The sequence below is a fragment of the Eulemur rufifrons genome, chromosome 5, assembly GCF_041146395.1.
Source record: "Eulemur rufifrons isolate Redbay chromosome 5, OSU_ERuf_1, whole genome shotgun sequence".
Taxonomy (NCBI): domain Eukaryota; kingdom Metazoa; phylum Chordata; class Mammalia; order Primates; family Lemuridae; genus Eulemur; species Eulemur rufifrons.
In genome coordinates, this window is record NC_090987.1 from 17,593,414 (window position 1) to 17,619,129 (window position 25,716).

Here is a 25,716-nt window from a genome sequence, read left to right on the forward strand (position 1 = left end):
ACCACTTACATAATACAGCTCCATATTTTGATGTAGTATATGCAAGTCTTAAGTATGCAGGAAATCATCGTCTGTGTTGCGTGTGTGTGTGTGTGTGTGTGTGTGTGTATGTTCAATATATAGAGAGAGGCAGTAGTCTGGAACTGTACATGTGGTGTTACAATGTTAGCTATGTACCATTAATGATAGAACCTCCTATAGTATAATAATTTTTTAAATGCCTTATCTAGAGGAAACCATGTATAATTTCACATTTTACAGTGAACACATTTCAAATCTTTTTCCCCAACTTATTTTCTGGAGAGACTCACAAGTCATTAACTCAATTTAATTAAGTAGATTATGTTTATTTTATTTCCTAAGTCACTAATTGGTAAAGAGGGACTATCTAACTCTATATAAAAAACTATGTTGAAACTTCATTAGGCTTATGTAAATATCCACCAACAATGGACACAGGCTCAAATGGGTCATTGTCTATACTTCAATGAGAAGCAGATTGTTATGGTTGCCAACAGTAACTCTCAGCCACAGCCCGTGGACAGGCCAAAGCTGAACAGCTGGGCAATGCCAGCCCACAATGTGCCTGAAAATATATGGTGACCATTTATTGTCCAAACTTAAATAGAGAGAGCTATCTTCTTCTCACCATGGTCAGTCTTGTTGCTTAATTTATATTTATAGCTGGCCTCTCCACCATCTGTGCACACGGCCCATGCTGTACCTCCAAGGAATTGGAGTGGCATTATTTGAAGACCTGATTAAATAGCCAGGAAAAAGCAATCCATCATGTATAAGGTGAGAAATGTAGGACAGTCACGGTGGCGTCCTGTCACACTTTCGGATTTTTGTCTTCATTTTCTTTTACTTTCTTTCTAATCCAATGCCAAGTACAATAAACAGTGACCAAGAGTACAGAAGCCACTGACAACACTCTACCAATCTAGATAGGAAAAGAATAAATTATCAAGATTCTTCCAGGCTGGCTCTAGTGAGGAAGGAAATGACATTTCTGCTGAGGAGACCCTGTTTCCTTTATGAGCACACAGACCTAAATGAATCAGGGCCCACGTGAAATGCAGGATACCACTAATCAAAGGCTACCTGTTGAAACCAGGGCTTCTTGGTAGAAGCAAAATTGAATGCCTATAGCTGGTTGACTGAACGCACTGAACTACTGCAGAATTAAAAAGAAATAGCTTTATTTTCTCTGGTCATCCATTTTCAAAGACACCCCTGTCAGATTGGTCTCCACATCTCTGATTGCAACTTGGGCCAATCCTCTGGCCCTCTGGCCACCTTAAAGTATTTTAAAAGCCTTATCTTTAGGTACTGAAATAATAAAACAAACAAGAAAAACCTCATAACACACATCCACACGCACACATCACAGCGTGATCTAAAGACATTCAACTGATTTTCATTTTAAAGTTTCTTCCTATTTCCCAAAGCAGGCCTAAGACCAAAAACAGGGAATGGGGCAGTAGGATTGTCTGTCACCTGTGTTTCCAGTCTCTCAGATCCATGTTTCTCCTCTGCGTAGGGCTTCTCCCTAGTCACAGAGGAGAGGATGGATTTGTAGTAAAGAGAAAAAGGCTGTTTTTCTCAGCTTGTGCTTTCCAAAGGGCACAGTCATGGAAGGCATCTGCATACCTCTTTCTTCGGGGCAGTTCTGTGGGTTCTTCAGGGACTCCCCCCACCATAGGAATGCGGTCACGGGCCCTTCCTAAAGTTGGCAAGGTGCTTTCTGAGTGACTTTCTGCCCAAGCTCAGCTCAGCTCCACCCTGGCAGTGTCCCTCTGGTGTCTTTTTCTTGGGACACCCTCAGTAGGTAGGACCCCTTGGGCTGGGTCCTTTCAAGAAAACTTCAGCCTTGCTTTCTTCAAGTGGAACTCAAACACCCTTACACCCTTGTTCTTCCCAAAGGTGGAAAGAAAGCTTCTTCCCACTCTTGCCTTCCCCTTCTTCCTCCTTGTACTGTGGACAGCTCCAGACAGTTTACAGCTACAAAAAGTTGCCATTTCCATTTTTGCAATCACTCCCCAGAAACACACACACACACACACACACACACACACAGAATCTGTCTAAGGGGTTTTCTTGATGTCTGTACAACTTAGTGTACAGGGGAGGGAAAATACCATGACAGACTCTCAGCCTGTGAATCACAGTACAAAGAATCCTCCATTCCTACGAGCAGTTGCAGCGGATGATCACTGGCCTCTGTCAGTACCAACAAGTCCTAGGAGGATGTAACTCATACTTCCTTTAAAAATATGGGGTTGCTTATCTCACATGTGTCCCTCAGCTTTATGGCTTTAGCTACAAAATCAAGTTTATTAATAGCTAGAATTCTCTTGCTCTACAACACATGCAGCAATGAATATTAGCTTAAAGGTGGTCATATATTTGTTACTAATGATATGGTGGAGAGTTTTTAAAGTGTGTCTCATATGAGAGACCCTGGTTTTAGAGGTTCCTTTTCTCCTACTTATCCATTACTAGTTCAGCAGAAAAGAATGTACTTAGTCACACTAATGAACTTACACTAATACTTAAAGCACATATGTATATACACGTACAGACATGTCTAAATAATTTGCGAGAAGGAATATATCATCAATACACAAGTGTCCACTTTAACTACATAATTTCATATTGTTTGAGGGACAGGGCAAACAATATGGATTTTACCAATGGGCCATTCACAATGGTAACTACAGGTACTGGGGCAAAGTTCCCATCAACTTACCAGGTTTAGGGACAATGAGCTGTGCACTACTCTGGGCATTTCCAGCCTCATTTTCAGCCACACACTGATAAAAGCCTTCGTCTGACTTCACTACCCCAAGGATCCGTAAGTTGCTTCCTCCCTAGGGAGAGGAAAAAGCAGGTGAAATATTTTAAAAAGCAAAAAACTCAAGGCAGCAAAATGAACTTAGACCAAAGTTTAATAAAACATCACAGAAGAAACAAGAGAGGAGACCAGGAGAGTTCTCAGTCTCATAGATATGTCCTGTGCCACCTGGGCAATGTCACACATTCCCAATTCTCTTTTCTGAATGCACAGGCATCAGTTCAACCTAGCTCTGCAGTAAAAAATATGCTCACATAAATAAATACACATCATCCTTAAAATCTAATGAGCAGTCAATGGAAAGGTCTTTTATTGGGTACGGAAGAAACAAAGATTAGCACTCAAAGAAATCTCATTCCTTTATTTTTTATTGAAGGAAGCTCAGGTTCAGTAACTGCTGATGGGGAAAAAAAAAAATGAAGCAAAAACACTGATCTTTGCAGCTTCTAAAGGACAAGAAATCAAGCTTGGATATTTTCTGAAAGTGTTTACCCAGAAAAAATGTCTAAAAAAATCCTTTAAAAAAATGTAATGGCTTTGACACATACCCTTTTGGAGGTTTGGAGAAGGGGTATGGTGGATATTTTTTAGCTGTGTAGCTCTTGTTGGCCAAAATGTTTCACCTTCATAGATTAAATATAGCACGTGAACTCCTTTATTCTATAAATTGAGCTACCATCTTTTTCAAGGATGGATGATAAAATGATCTAGAGATAGCATTTAATTATACTAACTCAGTTTATCTTCAATATTAGTGTAAGAATTAGTTCAGTAAGTGAAACGTGTTAAATCACTTCCCCTGAAGTCATTAAGAGATAAATATTACCTCATGGGGAATTCTTAATTGTTTTTAGTGTCTTGTAGTCAATTCTCAGCTGATGTAAAATTCTTAGATAAAGCTGGCTAACTTCTAATTAACAATTCTCATATAAGTTACTATTTGTGCTCAGTGTTACATGTGTGGCAGGCAACGGCTCTCAGATTTCCGGAGCTATTGGGGAAATATTTTTAAGCACAATTTAATGTGAATAGGGCACATATTGTACATTTTCTTTCACCTTAAGAAAAGCAGAATTTAAATAGGTTGGCTGTAATGAGTCATGCTGGGAGAAAGATTATATTCAATCTATACAAAAAATAAATGTTGCATTTTATTATGTGTCCTTAAGGGCACTCAACAATTTCCTTTATATGCAAGTAGCTTATATTTTAGGCATATACAACACTTTTTAAGTTGCCCAATGGCAGGTCATTTTTAATTCAGTGGTAGTGAAATAACACTGCATTTAACAGAAGTAATAGATTGGTATGGCATTTAAAAGTTTTTTTTTTTTTTTCTTTTTGTTACTCTACTCCCAACCAATTAAACAAATACAACTGAAAGTGTAAAATGATAAGTGGTGATAAAAGTAATAAAAATATACTTTATGGATTTGTTTCTTAAGAAATTTTATAGTATGACAAAATACATGCACAAAGAGAGTATGAAAGTTTCTGAAAGTCAACTGATTGTGGAAGAGGCATTTTTAGCAACGAAAGCCAGTGTAATGTCATGGAGAGAGCTTGTGTCTGGACAGGATGCCTATGCTCTAGTCTGCGTTCTGCCTGGGAGACCTGACAGCTCTTCTGTGACAGAATTGTGTCTGCATCTCAAACATTACGTAAGTGCACCTAAAGCTCTCTTCTTCAGCTGCAAAGTTCTTTGACATCTAGAAAGTGTTTTTTATATTTCTCATATATTCATATACCTGCAATCTGAACCTCCAATGCTAACCACACCTACAGAGGAGTTTCACAGAGCATTTCCAAAAGAGCAAAGAATTCTGCTGGTGACAGCAAAAGCAACAATAATGGGAGGTACTGAGCACTTGCAATGTAGCAGGAGAACTCAGTGAATACAGTACTGTCATCTCTATTATGTCTCTACAACGATGGGGATAGAAAGTGAGCTAAAACTTACAGGAAACTATAACAACTATTTCTCTTAACTTCAATTCTTTCCAACATTCAAATTTGCAAAGCCATATGAACTCTTGGTCTTCATGGCCTCTCTACCATAGCGGCCACCACTGCCACCACCACTATCATCGACCCCATCACCACTGCCCTTCTTAACTGCTCATGTAGGATCCGCTGGTCCTATCTAATAGGGTAGCAAAAATAAGCTGTCTGTATTACCAAAATAGGACTACTATAATCATAAATAGTGCACATCTTATTAAAACCTTATTAAAAGAGGCAAAACTCAAAGAAGTAAGAAAGAGAATCCTGGCTGAATACAGTCTAGAACTAGGTTCTAAACTCTATTCTATGAACCAGCAGTGAAACTACTCAGAAAGTCTTAGTCTCTTTGATTTTTCTTTGTTTTAAAGTCTTGTCTGTAAAACCAGGGACTAGCCTACTTGATTACTCTGTTTTCAGTTCAAAAACTCTTAAGTCTAGAAAATCATTTGCTTTATTAGAACCATTTTAACACATCATAAAAATTCCCAACAGGAACCTTCTTCCCAGGAAAGAAAAGCAAGTGAAAAAAATAGCAAACAATGAATGGAATTGTAAAGCTAATATGAAAAAAAAAAAAAAGATAATTACCACTATCTGAAAATAATCACTAGGAATGACCACATCTCCATTCTTCATCCAATTCACAGTGGGCACAGGCTTTCCCGAGACTGCACATTCAAACTCAATATCCATGCTTTCATAGGCATAGAGATTGGAGGGGTGATTTAAAAACCATGGCGGAACTGCAAAGATAGAAAAAAAAATGTGAGTGGTAGGGATGTGAACTTGCGTGTTGCTAAGGTCTTCATTGAGTTAAAAACACTGCTCTGTGATAGAAACTATTTGTAATGCAAATCGTTCCCTAAACCCTTAGCTTATTATACAGAAACTATTGTGGAATAAATCTTTTTTCTCCCAAATGCAGTTAAACAGTTGCAGTTAATGGCGTTTTGCCACAAGAAAAGAAAAAAAAATAACACTTTTTGGGAAAAAAAAAAACATAGTAAACATTTTGAATACCCAAGTATTTGTATACTATTGACCTATACGCTGTAAAGTGCATAAATCTGTGGAAACTGTACTGATGAAGTAAATAAAGCAAAGCTGATAGGACTGAGACATTCCAGAGGATAAGACGAGAAAGCTCAGTTTTCTGATCGTTCTAGAGTTTCATCAGGATGTAGTTAATGCAATGGACTCATTCTCTGTTGAGACTGGCTGTTAGTGATAGGGAACTATAAATGACCATATCGTCTTTACTGTGGACACATTTCTATTGTCTTAACAACTACTGCTATCTATTACTATACTATATTATTATTTTCTTAACAGGATACTAATTTATTTTCTTAATTACCATTACACTAGTTACTCTATAATGAAAATTTGCAATTGAAAGAAAATTACAAATATACCGCATCTTAGCTAATGAATCTCTCCAGCTTAGTTCCTCAAAACCTTGCCCAGCAGAGGAAAATTTTTCAAAAGTAATATTTATCCTTTTTCCATTGGGAAACTTAGAGTGATGGCAGATTTGAATATTCATGTTGTCTGAGAAGTCAGATAAAATTCACAGAGAAGCGGTAGCCATGATCTCCTTTCACATACAAGATGGAAATGTATTTTTAGTAGCTGCTTTTAAAAGTAGATTTTATTTTCTTAATTGTTGTTCTTATGCTCAATGAGTAATCAGTGCTAATTTTTTGGCTTAAGTAACTACTACATTTTGATTTTTCCAACTACTATCAGCAAAACTTTCCCCTGATACCACAGTGAATGTTCAATCTTTTATGGTCATTGCCTTCTAGAAGAATGGAAGAGGCAGTAGAAGCTCCCAGGTTTTAAGTTCTGATTTTTCCTACTGAAAGATCTCTCCATCTCTCTCTCTCTGTCTTATTTACCTTGTTTGTAACTAAATATCTAGACCTCTAGTAATAAACATCATTTAAATTCTTTAACCTTTGACAGGGGCAAATTTATTTAGATGGCTTGGCTGGGAAGCATTAATATTCATGGCCTAAAGACATAAAAAATGTGTCTAAAAGTCATTCTAAACAGAACATGTACCCATTATGTACAGGTATACAGGGCTAAGATTATTTATTATTGATATTACCAGTAAAATTTGATTTTTTGATTTCTTAGCTGAACTGACTGACAATGAACCAAAAGACATCAGAAATACTTATTGAATGCCTCTGAGCAGATATACTAGTGGAGGTTCTCAATTCTGTTCTCAGTGTTACCACAGATTTTGATCAAATACTAGCTGATACTCAACATTTATGGAGAGCTGACAATGCAAAATTTGTTAGTCTAAGCACCTCATTATTCTCACTGCCACTCTCTAAAAGTTTGCCTCTATTATCCCCATTTTAAAAATGAAGAGATTGAGGTACAAGGTGTTTAAATAACTTTCCCCAAATTACCTAGCTTGTACATTGTGAAGCCAGACAGTCTGACTCTCTGTCTACATTGTGAACTGCTTTGCTATAATTGTCTCTTTTGCCACTTGAAAATTCTGGTAGAAAGATAATGCAATAATATCTCCTGAGTCTCATAATGGAAATAAGCAATTAGAGCCATTAAAAAAAAATAACACCGTGTTTTCTATCCCTCATCTCCCTTTAAGTCCTTCTTTCCCAGTGCCATGAAAACGACCTGAGTCTGCTCAGCCTTAGTGTTCACTTTTATCAGAATTTCTAGAATCATTATGTCTACACATCAGAGTTTTTCACAATTTGGCTCACATCCATTAGTAGATCTTGAAATTAACTTACTGAGTTGAGACCAAAATTTAAGTATATTCGTGTGTGTGTGTGTGTGTGTGTGTGTGTATAGAGAAAATAAAATAGGAATAGAAAGGAATAGGAGTGTAGAAGGAAAAGAGAAAAGGAAGAAGAAAGAACACCAAATTTATACTGAAGAAGATAAAAGACAAGAGAAGTTTCAAGAGCTCAAACAATGGCCAGACTGCATTGGGTTTAAATTGCAGCTCCCCAATTTACAAATGCCTATGTTACTATCCCTATCTATAATCTGGAGGTAAGAATGGAGGATAATGACAGTTAATGTTTGTAAATAATGGTGCATAATTGTATGTAAAAGAAAAGCAATAAATAGAAAAACATATCAGTTACCTATAGTAAATATAATTTTTGTATTTTATATAAATATATAGAAATAAATAAATACGTAAGTATATGTGGGTATGCCTGTGTTATGTGCAGCCTCTTACTGTGTTTTCCAATTACATGATGTCCTGATTCTCCAATTAGAATTAGCTTTTGTATTCTCAATGTAAAAATCAGTGCGCTTCGCATAATACGGTTTTTTAAAAACAAATTATTGAGTTTAAACAATTGATATTTTCTCATTGTCTCATGCAGATTCACTCTGTTTCTCCATCATGGGTAGGTAGGACTCACCTTCCAGTTCATTATCTCTCAGTGGAACTAACTAAAGCAAAACTCATCACATAGCGAACCCTCAAAACCTTCTGTATTATTAATAAAATATAGTGACCTCTGATTAACTAAGGAGACAATAATCTCACTTCAGCATCTAATTATAGTTGTAATACTCTAAGTACCATGAATGCCTCAATAATTATTTTCTGCTTGCAAGTGTATATTTGAGTTCTGATCTATAATATATTCTGTAATTTTCTCATATTCCTTAGGCTTTGAACATGACACTGGCTACCTTGTCTTCTCTGGCTGTCTTAGTATCTTCTTTTTATATAAGGTTCTCTAACTTCCACAGTACATCGGATAGCAGACAAGGAAGAAAAAATAGCTTTTCTCACTTAAATGGGGAGTAAAATTGTCAAACACCAATATTGTGTATCATAAATGGGTCTAAGTTTCATGTTTTGAAATACACTGTCTATGGGGAAGGGTTATCAGTCGTCAGTGGACTATGCGATAAGGACAAGGACTAATGAGTTATCTACATATCTCAGTGCCTAGTACAGTGCCTTACCCTCAGAACACGCTCAACGAAGATTTGCTTTGATGCTAATACGAACTCAAGCAACAAAATGCACATCTTCACCCTTTGCTGTGGAGATATTGGTATAAGATGACAATGAAGAGGAGTTTGGACAACATCATGGAAACCATATATCTACAAAATGATATGATTTTCTTATCATGGAAAATAAATGTCAGTGAGTAATGAGAAAAAATAAAGAGCAAAGAATTATGTACCATTGCTGTTTGGAGAATAGATTGGGTATTTGTTATTTTAGAGTACCTTCCGTAAATATTCTTAATGCTCATGCTTAAAGTTCTTTTCTGTTTGAACAAAAGGAATTAAAATACCTGACTTGGGAAAGGTTCTTAAAAAGGTCTAAATATATAGGCATGGGTTTGATTCAGATTGAGGTAAAAACTCTTTAACCTTGCTTTTAAATAATAACCAAATTGCACCTTACTTTCTAAACTTATCATCCGCACACCTCTTACATATACCCCGTGGCTCAATCAAACAAGAGTACATGGCCTTTTTCTAATTTCAAGTCTTTGTACTTTTTATTTTCTCATCCTGAAATGTTTTCCATTTTATCCTAGAATATAGACACTCTACCTATCCTCCATGAATCCACTTCTCGAAGGACATCTTGATTTTTATCTTGAAAAATTTTCTTTCCTTTTGGAAACCCTGTGATTTATTTTTATTGATTTATGACACTTGACTTGGTTTCCGCTACATTGTATTTATTTGTGCATTTGCATTACCTTAGCACTAGTATATAACTCTTCCTCCAGGGAAGAGGCTGTATCATGCTGACTTCATGAATTCATTACATCCACTAATGTATTTTTTATGATTACAGTATTCTAGAAGAGAGTGGACAAATGTAATTTACTCCAGTTTCTCTCCTTATTTGATTTCTTTATTTTTTTATTTTTTTTCTGGAATTAACAGACTAGAATCTAGTCATCCCCATCTTAGGATTGGTTCCTAAAATTTAAGATCTAGGTATATATCACATTATAACTTTCACAGCTCTGGAGTTGTATATTTTCAATACAAATTGATAAAGTCATATCTAGTTAAAGGGGAATGAGAAATAGCACTTTTTTTTTATTATGGCATGACACAACTTTCACTATATCACTTTTCTTCTCTAAATACTGTCAATGAGCTTTCATTGTCCACAAAATAAGAACCAAGCTTTGGCTTTGTGTTTAATAATTCACAGACAAGCAGAAACTTACTGGCTCAAATCTTACTTCTCATTCCTTTTCTACAGAAATCATCTACTCCACCCAAATTAATACTACTTGCTGTAAATAAATTATTTAATGGTTAAAATGGCTAATTAGGATGATATAATTCCTTCATTTTACAGATAAAGAAAGTGACTAAAGAGTGACTATGATTAATCAAAGGCTATGTATATATTTCTTCAGCATATCGCTCATCATGGATCCCTGCCTGGAATTACATTCCTTGGATGATACAGATTCCCTTTATTTTCCAAAGGGCAACTTAAATTCCCTTTTCCTTAAAGTTTTGTCTTCCATTAAGCTGACAGTGGCTTTTCTGCTTCTTGCAGCGCTCTCTGTCTATGCCCAATTTTTATACCACGTACAAGTTATCTTTCACATATATCATTATTTACCAACCAGATCAAGGTTCTTAAAGGTGGAGGCTGAAGCCTATGTTTCCCTATTAAATCCTTTTGTACATTACATAGTCCTCACTTTCTCCTACTTATGTGGAAGGAATAATTTCGTTACTTTTAAATTATTGGTGGACAACAATTTCCTAATGACTAATAAAAATGAAGTACTATAAATTTTCAAGTTTATTAAATTACTCCATTTACATAGTATTAGTCCGTTTCAGAGAATAGCTTAACATCCATGTATAATGTTTCAACAGTTTCAAGCAATGTATTAATTTTAATTATACTTCCCTTCTTTGGATAGAATAAAATTCATGACCAGAAATAAACTATCCAATTTCCATCTAATCTTTGTTTCCTAGGAGCTTTACGACTACTTCTGGTATATACATTGAGAAATAATTTTATTTGACGGTTGAGAGAAGGAGGAATTGCAACTAAAAATGACTAACAAACAATAGAAATGCAAAAAAAATAATTCTGTTCTTAAAAATGTTTGTCATACTCAGAGATGATTAATAGATAAGAGATCCCTCTGGACTGCAGTCATTAGAATTGTACAAATAAACCTTAAACCTAGGTTAATGTTTTTTTTCTACATTTATTTTTCTTTTTAAAAGTTTCTATACTATGATTAGTCATTTGAATTTTGTAGAATAAAATTTCTTCTGTGTTTTGAGCCCCAAAGTCATCACCAAGAACCTAAATAGTATTATGGGTGTTTTTTCACATAACAGATGTCTCATAAGTATTTTTAGTAACACTCCATATTGCTCCCTAATCTTCTGACTTGCCTTCTAGACATTTTTCTTTACTTTTAGATAAGTTACAATATTTAGTTGTTTTTCCCAGTTATTTAGGCATGTAATAAATGTAGGTCAATTTTACAATACTACTGTAATACACATAATTAATATTCTCTGTATTGTCTGGGCTTTGAGAAGATTCTATACATTCTAAAGAGTTACCCCACCTCTTTGAGATGACAAACAATGCATTCTTAAAACCATGCAGGTGGTTCAGATTAACAATAGGCAGTACAAATCACCCTGGTAAATGATCAACAAGAATCAAGGAAAAAAACAGATTGGTGAGCAGATTTTATTAGGAGGAGAATAAAAATGAGTATGGTCCTTGAGTGGCTGGGACTTTAGGCTGAGAACAGTGCAAAACCAGTTTCTTTGGGGCCATGCATTTTTCTCTACCTCTCTCCAGGCCCTTTGGACTTAATTAGTTCATTTGTTATTGAAATAGTGGACATAAACCCATTAGTCTTCTCTGTGATGCAAATATCTGAAAAGATTAACCATACCAAAAGTCTAGAAAGCCTTTGCTGCCAAATAGGGTTATCTCTGTATCTAAAACAAATGGGTTCTTCCAAGCAAAGCAGTATCACAACAGTGTCAACAGATAATTTCACTTTAAAAGGAGCCATAGTTTCATATGTAACCACATTCAGATTACTGCAAAGGAAGCCGTCTGGCATTGAATATAGGTTTAAAGATAACACACCAAAGAAGGGAAAATATTCTATTAATATGTAAGTTCAAGCTTCTATGTTATACATACCTTAACAAAACCCTAGTTCTATACATACAGGGTTTCTAATGAACTGATCAATTTAGAGATAGGAAATTGTTTCCTAAACCCATAGTTTCAATTCTTCCTGCATCAAACATTTTTTTTTTGCCAAAATACCTTATCTTCAGCTAACTTAATCTTTAAATGCATAATCCTTCCTCTTCCTTCTTTTTAAAATGAGATGTTGTGTGATGCATGTTCTGCTCAATCACTTTTCTCCACCTCTTTTCTTATGTGACAAGTGACTTGAAATCTGCGTAATATTTCTCTATAGTTTGTTCTTTCCTATCTATATATCTGTCCTCCCCCATAGGACTGGTTGCTGAGATTTGCATCTGATTCTCTATTTAAATGTCTTGCACACAATTGACTATGCTCTCCTGAAAAAATTTAGGTTAGGTTAAGCTGGGTTCTAGCCTTAAATGATTAGAACATATTTAGAGTTTTGTTCTGACTGGAGTATCCACTGTTCTTGAAAAATGTCTTTTAAGGTATGGATTTTATTCTCAGCATTTTCTATTCAAAGAGGTGATTCAATCTACTCTGGCAGTGATTATTCCCATGGGGAAGGGCACTTGGGTGCTCTTACAACTGCTAGAATGTGCACTATCTTTTTTCCTGATATATGCATAAGCCTAAGTGGGTTATTTAATTTTTTTATCTATATATATAGTTTCTTAAACAGAAGTAAACATATCACCACTTAAATTTACATGACAGAAAAGCAGGTGACTCAAGAGTAATCCATCCCACTGTGGCATCAATCTGGATGTTAGTAAAATTCACTGAACTACTAACTTCTTAAGGACAAGGACTACCTTATCTATCTTTGTGTCCCCAGGGCCAAGTATGGGCTAGGTGCTCAATAAATATTTACAGATGAATAGGCATCTCTGTGGTTCAGTCCTCAAAGACCAGCCCTTGGCATTCAGTCGTCTTCTGGCTGTTGATGAGTAATAGCTTTGAAAAAGCTAGGGGAGAATAACATAGAAACAAAGGTATGCTTTTCTTCTAAAGTTAATACCAATTATATCAAGGGAATCTTAGAAGTATCCAGACAAATAATCCCATTACCCTTCCTCGGTTCCAGCTCTTTCTGTAATCAGGGTTGCTTCTCTCTAAATCCAAATTAAGCTTTCCATTTCTCTCCTTAATTGTGGAGCCCAGGACCAAATTGAGAGAATGATTTTGTGAGGCTCAAACCAGTAGTAAAAACAACAGGAGAATTATCTTAAGTTCCTAATTTCATACACCTACTGACATTACTGCCACGCTTTGGTTAGTACAGTGGATGGAAACTTGATTCATATGCTATCAGTGGCCTTTAGCAGCTATTGGAAACTCTCCAACAATTAAGTTTGCATATATATTTGTATATGTATTTGATATATTTTCATATTAGAATTCCGTTCCTATATACAGCTGGTCCTTCATCTCTGTAAGCTCCACATCCACTTAACCAACTTCACATCAAAAACATACAATAGAAAACTAAAGCAAATAAAAAAACAGTTTGACAACTATTTACATAACATTTACATTGTATTAGGTATTATAAGTAATCTAGAGATGATTTAAAGTATACCAGAAAATATAAGTGTGTTATATCAGAGACTTGAGCATTCACAGATTTTGGTACCCTTCCAACTGGAGCCCAAGGGATCTCAAGAAGGGCAGTAAATGTGTCTACAAGTAATCTCTATCTGGACACAGCCACTCACACATGATCAAGATAAAATACATACACAGTAAATGTGGTAACATAATATAGCCAACAATCATTACAGATGGAGAAAGAGAGGCATGGGGAGGAAGGGGAGAGAGGAAGGAGATTCAATGTGAAAAACAAAGTACTTAACCCAGAAGAAAATATAGGGGTAGAAATAGAAGGAGATTCCTCATGTTGCTTCACACAATGGATTTACTTAATTTGAAAACAAATTCAATATAACTAGAGGTCAAAGACTAGATGATAAAACCATACAATGAAATGAAAGGGAGTTAGTGGATCTAAGGAAACAAATCAAGGACCAAAACAATATTTTTAGAGAACCAGTACATAAATTAGAAAGCATGAGTATCATAATAGACATCATCAAAAATCAAATTACCAACATAGAGCAGACTTGAGACCATCATAGTGAATGTAGATGAAAAAGGCAAAGGAACTAAAGTAATTAGGGCCAAGCTTGTAAAGAAAAAGAAGAAAGATAGATGATGCAGTATTAAGATAACTGGCATTCCTGATGCTGCGAGTCCCCAGATGGGACAGACAATAGATTCAAAGTAAAATAATACAAAAATTTTCCCTGAAAAATAAATCTAAATTTCAGATTGAAAAACTATAGTATGTTTCTGGGGTATTGAATACATAATTCTCAATAGTGAGATATATCTTATTTAGGCTATTGATTCTGAAGAGTAAAGAATTATTTGAACACACAGAAAAGTCAAAATCAAAACACATCTAACAAGGTATGAAGGGGAATCAGATTCCCATATGGTAATATCCAATATCAGAAGGCAATGGAGCAATATTACTCAAGAGTATTACACATGGTATTTTATACACAAAGCCAGATTCTCAGTGATGAAAGTGCTCAGAAACCACAGCACTTTTTAAAAATAAGCCTAACAACAAAATCCAGGCAATTAAGACTAACATTAAATTAAAAACTTAGGCATTGTGAAAAGAACTGATTATGAGTATTAGATACATTTATATGTAGAAATAAAAGTTAACACAATGGAAACAGTGTTTACTGAAGATAATGCCACTATAATAAACCTGAACAGGGTAAAACGAATACTTTAACTACCAAAGATCCAAAGGTGTGGGCATGAGAGGATGAATGAGAAGGCAAATCTCTGCCACGAGAAATGTTCTCATCCCTCATAGCAGAGACTTCAACAATTTTGACATAGAATAGAAATGTGAACGTTAAAAAGACTCAAAACAGCATCTATGGCATATCACATTGCTGTGAACATGTTTCTACCTCTCTGGCCATTTGTTAATGTACACAGAAGGATGCATGGAATTCTGAGATTTGGGAAGATTTTTAATTCACATGTTATTCTCACAAAAAATAATAACATTTTGAAAGATGTTTTCAAAAAGATTCTAGAAGCAGATAGGCCAAAGAGCTACAGTAGCAACACATGAATGGCTATATTTCTTTTCCTTTTTTGTATTCTTAAAATTTCCAATGATTCAATAATATTAAATAAAAATCTACCTGCAGAAAGGGTTCTCCACTATAGCTTTAAGTAGTAGGAGAAGCCACTGGAAATTTTAAGAGTTTGTGTAAATAGTGCATAAGCCATAAATAGCTGGTAAATATATTTATCTTCTTTCTCTTTTTCTTTTATTATATTTTTCCACTGGGGCTTGGAAAAACTTCAGAGAAACTCCTGTTGCTGGTGACAAGCATATAAACCCTTGAGGGAAATCATGTGGAGAAGAGAGTAACAAAAGGGTTTCCTACCTCAAATTTAGTGAAGGAAAACATACATACACGGGAAGACCTGGGGAAAGCAATGGATGAAAAAAGGAGACTCAGCAACTCTGACTCCTAATTCTGGCTGTATTGTAGAGGAATCCATCTTTGCAAATTCAGAATAATAGTGTCATTGAAATGAGATAAGTAACTGAACTTTTCTTAACTTCAGTTTCTTACTTTGTGAATTTAGGATATTGAATTAAAATCTGTGTTTTTAAATTCTTTGAAATCCCTGCAAGTATTGCTGGGGTTGGGGTAGTCTTGATGTTCTCTCTCCCAACTCTTTAGCACCTTCACACAAGATAGTTTCATATTAATCTATTATATGTATACTGAGCTTCCACATTAACTTAAAGATGCATCAGAACATATTCTGCTGCTAAAACAAAGTAAATTATCTCTAAGCCTTTTTTTTTCCAGCTTTACAATTCCGTGAGTTTAACATGCATATGGATGGTCCAATGCTGTTCAGCATGAACAGTTTACATAGAACTGATTTAGAAAAGAAAGAACAGGGAAAATAAAATTGTAAGTTTGCTTTTTATTCTGCCACTAAAATAATATTTGCCTAGCACTAATGCATTGCTTACAACAATAAATATCAACCTTAGTATCTCATAAAAATCACAGAAAGTGACTCAAAGGCAGGTCAAGGGCATTTAGTTCAACTTCTTTTTGAAAAATGATAATATTCCTTTCAAACCAATACTCACATAGAACTTGCTTTTTAGATTACTTGGTGAAAGGATACTTTCAGCATTGATTATATTCCAATTTTTTTTTCTTTTTCCTTTGAGAAAGGGTCCCCCTCTGTTGCCCAGGCTAGAGTGCAGTGGTGTGATAATAGATCATCGAGGCCTCCAACTCCTGGGCTCAAGCAATATTCCTGCCTCACCCTCCTGAGTATCTGGGACTACAGAGATGTACCACCATGCCTGGCTAATTTTTCAAAAAAATTTTTAGGAATGGGGTCTTGCTATTGCCCAGGCTACTCTCAAACTCCTGGGCTCAAGCAATCTTCCCGCCTTAGTCTCCCAAAGTGGGAGGATTATAGGCATGAACCACCATGCCCGGCCCAATTTTAAGTCTCCATCTGCCATTTTCATTCCTGTGTTTTGGCCTCAAAAGACCTTAGCTATCTTCCTGTAAGTAAGACCAGACCTCATGGTAATTTTACTGCTTTACAAGAAGGGATCTCAGAAATCATGGAAAAAGTATATACATGTGAAAGGGAAGGGGGTAGATTTATAAAATCTCATTACTTAAGCAACCTATCTATAAACTTGAATGGTTTCTTGCATAGTAGATAAAAATAGTCTTTTGACCATTTTCCCAATATTGAAAAACCACGGAAGAATGATTATAAAATGTGTGTGTAATTCACAGTGATAAATTGGATCAAAACATTCATATTTCATATAGTTTGTTTTATTTGGGATAAATTGCCATCAATTATTGCCAACTAAAATAAATACATTGGAATGGATTAAGAATAAATGATAAAGGCGTGTATTTGACTTTTGAAAATAGCAAAATCTACTGCATGTCTAACAGCATGTAGTAGCTCATATCAAAAGAGATCTAGGGATTTTCATTGACTGCTAAGAATTACATTCTTTAATCCCTGTCTTGGGTCTTACACTTTAGAGGATGCTGCATTTTATAAAGAAACAAATGCAGCATATGTGTGTGTGTATGTATGTGTACATGTGTATGAGTGTGCACATGTTAAGCAATATATGGCCACCTTCATCACTTGGGCTCTGGCAGTCAGCACTGGCACAGAATGATTTATAACACTAAACATGCTCTCCTGTAACTAATGCTCCTCAAGCCTCAAGGAAACCCGTTTTCATCTTCTCTATACCCATGAAATACAAGAGCCAAATGGAAGGCTAAGAATTGCTATAATCTTACATTTTTGTCCTTGCATTTCAGAATGAAATCCTCTTACATACAAAATCTCATTGGGAAAGGGTTGGAAAGAAAATCTAGAGGAAATGTTTTATGTAATTCTTCAAATTTTACAGAATCCTTCCTATATCTTTTTATTCCAAGAAGTGTTTGCATAATTTTACTTACCACATGCCTCATCAATTAAAAACAAACTGGTTGGAGAGCTTATAATCCATTTGTTGATTCTGATTTAAAAAAAAAAATATGCTTCTCAGAAGCTTCTAAAACATCCCGGGTATATTTTCATACTTATCATTTGTATTTACCACATTTGTTTCCGTATATACATGTAATTCCTATTCACATGTCAAACGTAAGCAATCATATAAATACACACTTTACTTTGTGAATAACCATGCATACATATATACAGCTGCAAACATCTATATTCTATAGCCATATATATGCCCTTGGACGCTTTTATACTCAGTGCTATGCTTTTAAAAGAAATGCAATCTGAAATATGAACACTCTTTCTCCTATTATGTGAATGTATTTTAAAGCTGATACAAAATTTCTACATTGTGAAAGAAAAATAAATCCACCAAGTTATAAGTCAAGTTAAAAGTTACATAAAGAAGGAGCTGCTTATTGTTTGTTTGTTATTGTTTGTTATTGCTTTTGCTTTTTAGTAAACCTGAACTTCAGGTGGATCAGAAATGTGGGCTGTGAGTACTTTGAGAAGGGAATGGTACCTAATTATTTATAACTTTACATCCTAAAATAGCAACTCCTGAATAAATCCTGATTTGATTGACTGACTGGGTGCTTTAGGAATCTTAGAGATCTAGTGCATTCCTTATATTTTATGGAATAACAAGTTAAGGGTTAAGTGACTTATTTCTATGGCATCACACAGTTTATAAATATCAGAGGCATTATCAGAATCCAAGCCTCGTGAATTCCAATAAATGACCTTTCTCTTCTATCAAACTATATTTAAAAATGTGTATCAAGTAAGTTATCAAGGTATTTCAATGGCCTGTACAATCACTCATGATTCCTAGACAAGGTAAATATTCGTCTTCCCATTTTTTCCAACTAAGCAAGAGACCCTGTTGCTTTTGCCTTTGTTTGAAACAAGCACATATGGAAGGCAAAAGGGCATCAACTCCAAATTCTTCTCTTTCATATCTTTAAGATGCTACCCAGTAGTCTCACGTATTGTGTCTTTTTTTTTTTTTTTTTTTTTTTTAGTTGAGACAGAGTCTCACTTTGTTGCCCAGGCTAGAGTGAGTGCCATGGCATCAGCCTAGCTCACAGCAACCTCAGACTCCTCGGCTTAAGCGATCCTCCTGCCTCAGCCTCCTGAGTAGCTGGGACTACAGGCATGTGCCACCATACCCGGCTAATTTTTTCTATATAGATTTTTAGTTGTCCATATAATTTCTTTCTATTTTTAGTAGAGACGAGGTCTCGCTCTTGCTCAGGCTGGTCTCGAACTCCTGACTTCCAGCGATCCACCCGCCTCGGCCTCCCAGAGTGCTAGGATTACAGGCGTGAGCCACCGCGGCTGGCCTCATATTGTGTCTTTAAAAGGAGAACATATGTTTCTTATTCTCAAAGGCAATTCCTCTCTGTGAATTCTTCAATAAATCCTGATATTAACAGGCAAGAACAACATAGAGCTCTTTATAAAACATGTTTGAAGCTCTCAGTATCATTATCCATTCTGTCCAGGGAAACTTTCACATTTTTAGGCAATTTAAGTTTATCCTACTTTCACCTTGGCATTTACAGACATAGTTAACATTTTAATGGAGGGGTTAAATGACATCACAGAATAGTGAGTAGAAGGGGGGTGGTGTGGGGGAAATAGCAGGGCTGGGTTTTTATTTATGCACAGAATTAATTGTTTACTACAATTTGTCAGTGCAAAAGCATCTAATTTAGTATTAGAGTAATAAAACTATTAAGCTACACCCTTTAGAAATACACTATTCAAAGTATAACTTTGCTATTCAGTGGTAACATATAGTCCTCTTTAAGAAAGTCAGCTTGAAACTTAACATGTTAGGCAAATCACTTTCAAAATTTTCCTTTGAAATTCATACCTAACAGGTACAATGCACATTATCTGGGTAATGGGCACACTTACAACTTTGATTCAAACTGTGTAAAAGCAACTCACGTAATCAAAACATTTGTACCCCTGTAATATTCTGAAATAAAAAAAAATTAAAAAAAATAAATAAAATTTAAAAATCTCCTTTGGCAAAAACTTGTAAAGTGATCTGAAGTTCAAGGCCATTCAAAAGGGCATTTAAATCCGTTATGCAATGTCGGTTTGCTTATTCAGGGAACTATGCTTTGAAGAAGAAAATGTCAGATAAGAAGTAATCTCCAAGGATTTGTTCCTGATCTTCTTGTTTTTTAAATCTCATTCTTGGCATTCTCACTCCCGGCACCCTTCAAATTTCATCTCTACATGGATGACCACCATATTTAATCTCAACCTGTCTCAGGAGCTCCACATTTGCAGATCACGGGCGGCTGTTTCCAGTGCTGTCTTTCTAACACTTCAAACTTCCCAGTGATCAGAGTTATTAGCTCTCCTATTAGGTAGGAATAACCCATGGCCACCCAAGCATTTACTACAGTGTATTATCATGGTCTACCTTTTTTCCTCCCAATAACCTAGTAGATCCTGGAGAAAGGAATTATGTTTATTTCTACAACTCCAGAGCCTGGGCCAAGTTCTATGATCTTATAGCAGCTTCATAAAGGTTTACTAAATCTAATTAAACGTACTATTTCTAAAGCGTTAGCTGACAGCAGACTTGCTTGGGGTGCTGTTAAACATGCAGAATCCTTGGCTCCACATTCTGAGTTTCTGATTTACTGACAGATTTGTGTTGAAACCCAGAAACACGCATTTCTAACTACCACTCTCATGATCTTAGGTTTCTGCAGTTCCTAGATGACACTTTCAGAAACTCTGGTTTTATAGAATACAGAGAAATATAGTGTACTCCAACTTCTGGCCTTATCAGTTAGCATTTTGATTAAGTCTCTCATTAACAAAATAGGTTATTGTGTCAGGATTCAGGGAGAAAATACATGTAAAGCACTTAGCACAGTGCCTGGCACTCTGTAACTGTTCGGTAAATTTCAGTTATTGTTTTTATCTTATTAAAAATTTTGCTACACTTTACCTATTTTACCCAGTTTGTTATCTGTATTTTTCACACTTGACTTTTTCTTTTCTTCATATCCTGCATTTAATCATTGTCAAGATTTGCCATCCCATCTCTGTAGCATCTGTCATCATTGCTGTCTCTACTCTCACTGCCATTCCTAAGGGCAATAAGATTTCACTTAATTTAGCCAACACTCATTGAGCATCTAGATGTTAGACATTGTGGTGGGCACTGAGGATCCAAGGACAATAGATATCCCCTCAAGAAATGGCCAATCCAATGGAGAAGAGGAGGCTACGCACATGATGTGGTCATTGCTGTGACAGAAGAGAGAAAAGGACATTGTGGCATAAGGAAAAGTGAGAAGGATCCTTAGAATTAGACAGTTTTGATGTCCCTACAGATTAAGATCCGAAATCCTCTGGGGTCCCACCAAGTAAAAGAAGACATCATGACCAATAACCCCCATGCTGGACACAGAGAGATGCAGAGGTAAGACCTAAGGGGTCACGGTGGGGGGTGTCTGCCTCCTGGCTTGAACACAGCAGAGTCAGGGAGCCTCCTTCCAGTCTCTATCACAATGTGGGCTTGGTATAGGTGGTCTGGGATAGGTGGTCTCAGCCCACCCCTCAGAAACAAAAATCACAAATACATAGTAAATGTTCTCCCCAATTCTTCTAAGAATATATTTGGCTAAGAAAGCATAGCATGGATCAATATTCCTTATAGAGAATGAAAGTTGAGTAGCATAGGAAATCCAAAGATGGAATTTTGTCATTTCCATTTTTTTAGATCATGGAAAATTAACAATGAGAGAGTACTTGTGTGAGGACAAAATTTCTAAATTAACTCCCTACAATTGCAGTATTGGTTTTAAAATACAGTATACCAGTGAAAAGCATAAATGCAGGGTTTGATCAGTGGGCTCTAAGAAAAAGATTCCACATTGCTGGAAGCTAGAGACACAGATATTCTGTAATAAATCTATCCAGAAGCTTCTAAGACAAATGCGATGCGTGAAGAATGAATGGATCAGTTAAAAGTTCTCTGTATTGGTGACCTCATCATTTCTCTAAGATATTTTTTCCCTGAAGTGATAGCTGATTAGGTGACATACAATTGTGTCCCAAGAAGTGTCATCTTTTCTAATACAAAGTGCCCTTCCTTTACATGTTTGAATTTTAAAAAAATGTGTTTCTACTGATCCAAGGAACAGACTTGCCTTTACCAATTGACCAACCTCTGTCATCCCATCTGAATGATGCTTTGTGAATCATACTTTAATGGTATTTAAAGACACAGTGTTACATAGTTGAAAGAACCCAGGCTGAATCGCACAGGCAACATTGGGTCTGAATTCTGCCCCTGCCATTATGTGGCTATGGGATTTGGGGCTAACTAATTTTCCTCTTTGACCCTTGGCTTTCATTTGTAAAGTGAATATACTACTATGTAATGGAGGTTATTTCGAGGATTAGAGAAGGTCATATAAAACTTCTGCCCTAATGATAATATATAGGTGTTATTGACTAAATGTTTGTGTCCTCCTGAAATTCATATTTAAAGCCCTAACTCTCAATATGATGGTATTTGGAGGTGGGACTTTTCAGAGTTAATTAGGTTTAGATTAGGTCGTGAGGGTGCGATCATGGTGATAGGATTACTCTTCTAATAAGAGAAAGACAGATTGATTTCTCCACCAGCACAAAGAGGTGATGTGAGCACATAGCAAGATAGCAGCCCTCTGCAAGCCAAGAAAAGAGTCATTACCAAGAAATAAATCTTCCAGCACCTTGATCCTACTTCCTGGCCTCCAAAACTATGAGAAATAAATGTCTGTTGTTTAAGCCACACAATCTGTGGTATTTTGTTACAGGAGCCCAACCTAACACAATAATTATTATATGTGTAGTATTATTACCAGTAATAACCAGAATCCTAAAATATCAAAAATAAAAGAACTAGTTGATTAACTGTTCTAATTTACTTTAAAAGCAAGAAAATAGAGAACAAGGACTGGTTTATTACTCTATTACCTGGTTTTATCCCTGGAACCTAAGCTTAGTGCCTTACAAATAAACAGTCATTCAGTATTTGTTGAGGGGTAAATGAATGCAAGATAATAGCACTACATAGGGATAATGATCTCAAACATATTTGTTTGTTTTTGGTTTGGGACTGCATAATCTGGCCAACTCTGGGGCTGGATCTATTCCCCAAGTTGGAGCTTTTTTTAAATTTTTTTTATTGATACATAATAATTGTACACATTCATGGAGTATATGTTACATCTTGATACAAGCACACAACATACAATGATCAAATCAGGGTAACTGGGACAAGATTCACCTGAAACATCCATCATTGCTTTATGTTGGGAGTATCTGAAAACTTCTAGATATTCTGAAATACAATAAACTATTATCAACTATAGTTGCCCCATTGTACCACTGAACATCAGAACTTCTTCCTTCTATTTAACAGAATTACCCCTTCACCACCACCTCTTCATTACCCCTTCCCACCACCCTTCCTTTGTTCATGTTTAGTCTGTTAAACTCCATTTCCAACCTTTATGAAGTATCAAACATTATAAGCATTTTCACACAATTTTATCTCATTTAGTATTTTTAGAAATTCATTCAAGTGTTTTCATCATTTGTAATTTTACAGAAGAAGCAAGTGAGGCTCATGACAGCTAAGTGGCATCCTCCATACTGCAAACCCATCAATGGAGAGTCAGGATGAGGCTGGGTATGCCTAACTTCAAAGGCCATGCTTTCAGATAGCCTCATGTAGTTTTCTTACCTTACAGAGGTTGATTTTGTTGCTACTTATTCACTGCACTGTCCGTATCAGCATGGTTCCTTCCTTCAGAGCTGGTAAATTTTAGGACTTCAATCTTTTAAGTAATACTTTTTATGATCTTCTACTCAAGGCTTATGATAAAGGCTCTTATGAGATCAAGAGGAAAAGATGTAAAGTGGTAACAGAGCAAGGCTGTGCAAATATCGTTCATGACCATGAACAATAAAATTGACTTTGAGGACCACAGTCTTCCTGTTTAGTCGCTGATACATGTTGTTTCTGTGGCCACGTTTACTTGTAATCGATTCCCTCTCAGCTTTCTTCTTCAACTACTTGTTAGTTCACTTATCCTCAAAGTTTTCCTAGGTTGGCTTGATGCCATTTGCATCTGAATCTAAATTAGAACACAAAGAAATGCAATCTAGGAATGGCTGCACTTGTAGTTCACAATCCTTAGCTGTGGCATGGAACAATTTAAGCATCATTGATTGAGTTGGCAACGCTCTTTTGAGCAAAGGGCCTTCCCTGATGTACCTGAAATAGTTTACTCTGCCTAAACAGAATGTCAGCTCTCTTGCTGATGAAAATAATTCTATGTTTTCAGAATGTGGAAGGATTGATATGGAGCCTGCTCTACTACCTGCTTGAAAAATACCCATGTCCCTGCTAACATGAAAATGCATACATATCATGTTTGGACTAATCTTTATCTTTCTAAGGAGCTGAAGGATTCAATTGTGCCCAAGATGGGAAGCAGCGCTTGAAAGAACACATCTCCAAGGTTTTAAAGCATATTTTTCAAACAGAGATATTCTATTCCTATATTGCTTATACCAACTGCTCTGACTGCTCCCTTTTCCATTTCAATTTTTTCTGTCTTAAGTTTACCTTCACACACAATTAAGGAGCAGATAGGGCTATGGACACATATTGAGTAACAGATTCAATAGTGCCTTCATCAGTGATTAAGAAAGTGTCTCAAAGACAATGTTACCTATCTAGGCTTTAACAAACAAATGAACAAACACAAGTAACACCTGATATAGATGTAACCTATGATGTATATTGAAATCACATAAATTCAGTTTTTCTGTAATGACACATATGTGTTTCTAAAATCACCACGCTACAGTGAAGTGGCATAAGGAGCATTATCTGAAATCAGATAGAAATTTGCAAAATCAGATATGGATGGTTGTGGCTCATAACAGAAGTGGCGAATTAAAGTAACTTGTAGATGTTTGAGTTTTGTATTCCTTTATGGCTTCGCTCAGCTGTGTATAGTTTTCTCTATTCACCCAGTGTTGCTTGCAGATAAAAATCACATGTAAGAAAATGCAAATTTTGCATTATACTCAAATTATGCCCTAATATATTAATATTAATCAACTTGGGACAAATTCAAGTTTTCAAAATAGGTATTATGGAAGAGCTGACCATACTATAAATTTTGTAGGCACACATCCTAATCTATTTGAGAAAAGATTTTTGGAACCTTTAATATCATCTTAAGAAATCCTCCTTTTTAGTAAGGATAATTCCAAGTGTTTGCAAAGTTAAAATGAAACAGGCACAGTTATATAATTCTGAAAGAAAGATAAATTGATACTCTATAAAGCAATTTTGTAAGATGCATAAGGAGTCCTCAAAAATGTGGATTCCCTTTTACCAAGTGTCCAGCATCAAGGAATGTAGACTATAGAAATGAGTAGAGTTGGTGACAATGATCAATGAATACGGCTATTCACTGAAGTATTATTTGTAATAGTGAAAAATACTAAATGCTCTAAGAACGCCCAAATACCTCCAAAAATTCACAGGAAAAAGTTTAGGCTAATGATATATGTTTTTTAAATCATAGATCCAATTGTGGTAAAAACTCCAGGAATGAATACTATGGAAACAACTAGGCAAATGCATAAAATGTATGTGTAAGGATGCCTATTATCGCTTATAAGGGACAAAAACCGAATCAGATATATACCACAATGACTGGATTATTTAAATTAATTTTGGATGAATATAAAGTCATTAAAAATAATGATGTAGCCTGAAAGGATGGCTGCCTACCTCCCCATTATAAATACATGCCAAAGAATGGAGCTATCCTCTGCTGATATTCATTTAGGTTGCTTCCAGTTTTTCTCTCTATTGCTACAATATTCCTCTTTAAAGCAAGAGACTTTGAGCAATAGGCATATAATATTTGAGAGACAAATATTATCAACT

General features: G+C 35.7%; 1 protein-coding gene across 1 annotated transcript in view; it reads right to left on the minus strand.

Moving 5' to 3' along the window:
* The window catches only part of DCC (DCC netrin 1 receptor), a 1,008,052-nt gene that overhangs the window by 390,475 nt on the left and 591,861 nt on the right, over positions 1–25,716 (minus strand). Inside the window, exons 6-7 of the mRNA XM_069467986.1 lie at positions 5,450–5,604; positions 2,753–2,873 (exon numbers count right to left, since the gene is read on the minus strand). Of these exons, the coding sequence (XP_069324087.1) occupies positions 2,753–2,873; positions 5,450–5,604 (276 nt within the window). The remainder of the gene's footprint in view (positions 1–2,752; positions 2,874–5,449; positions 5,605–25,716) is intronic.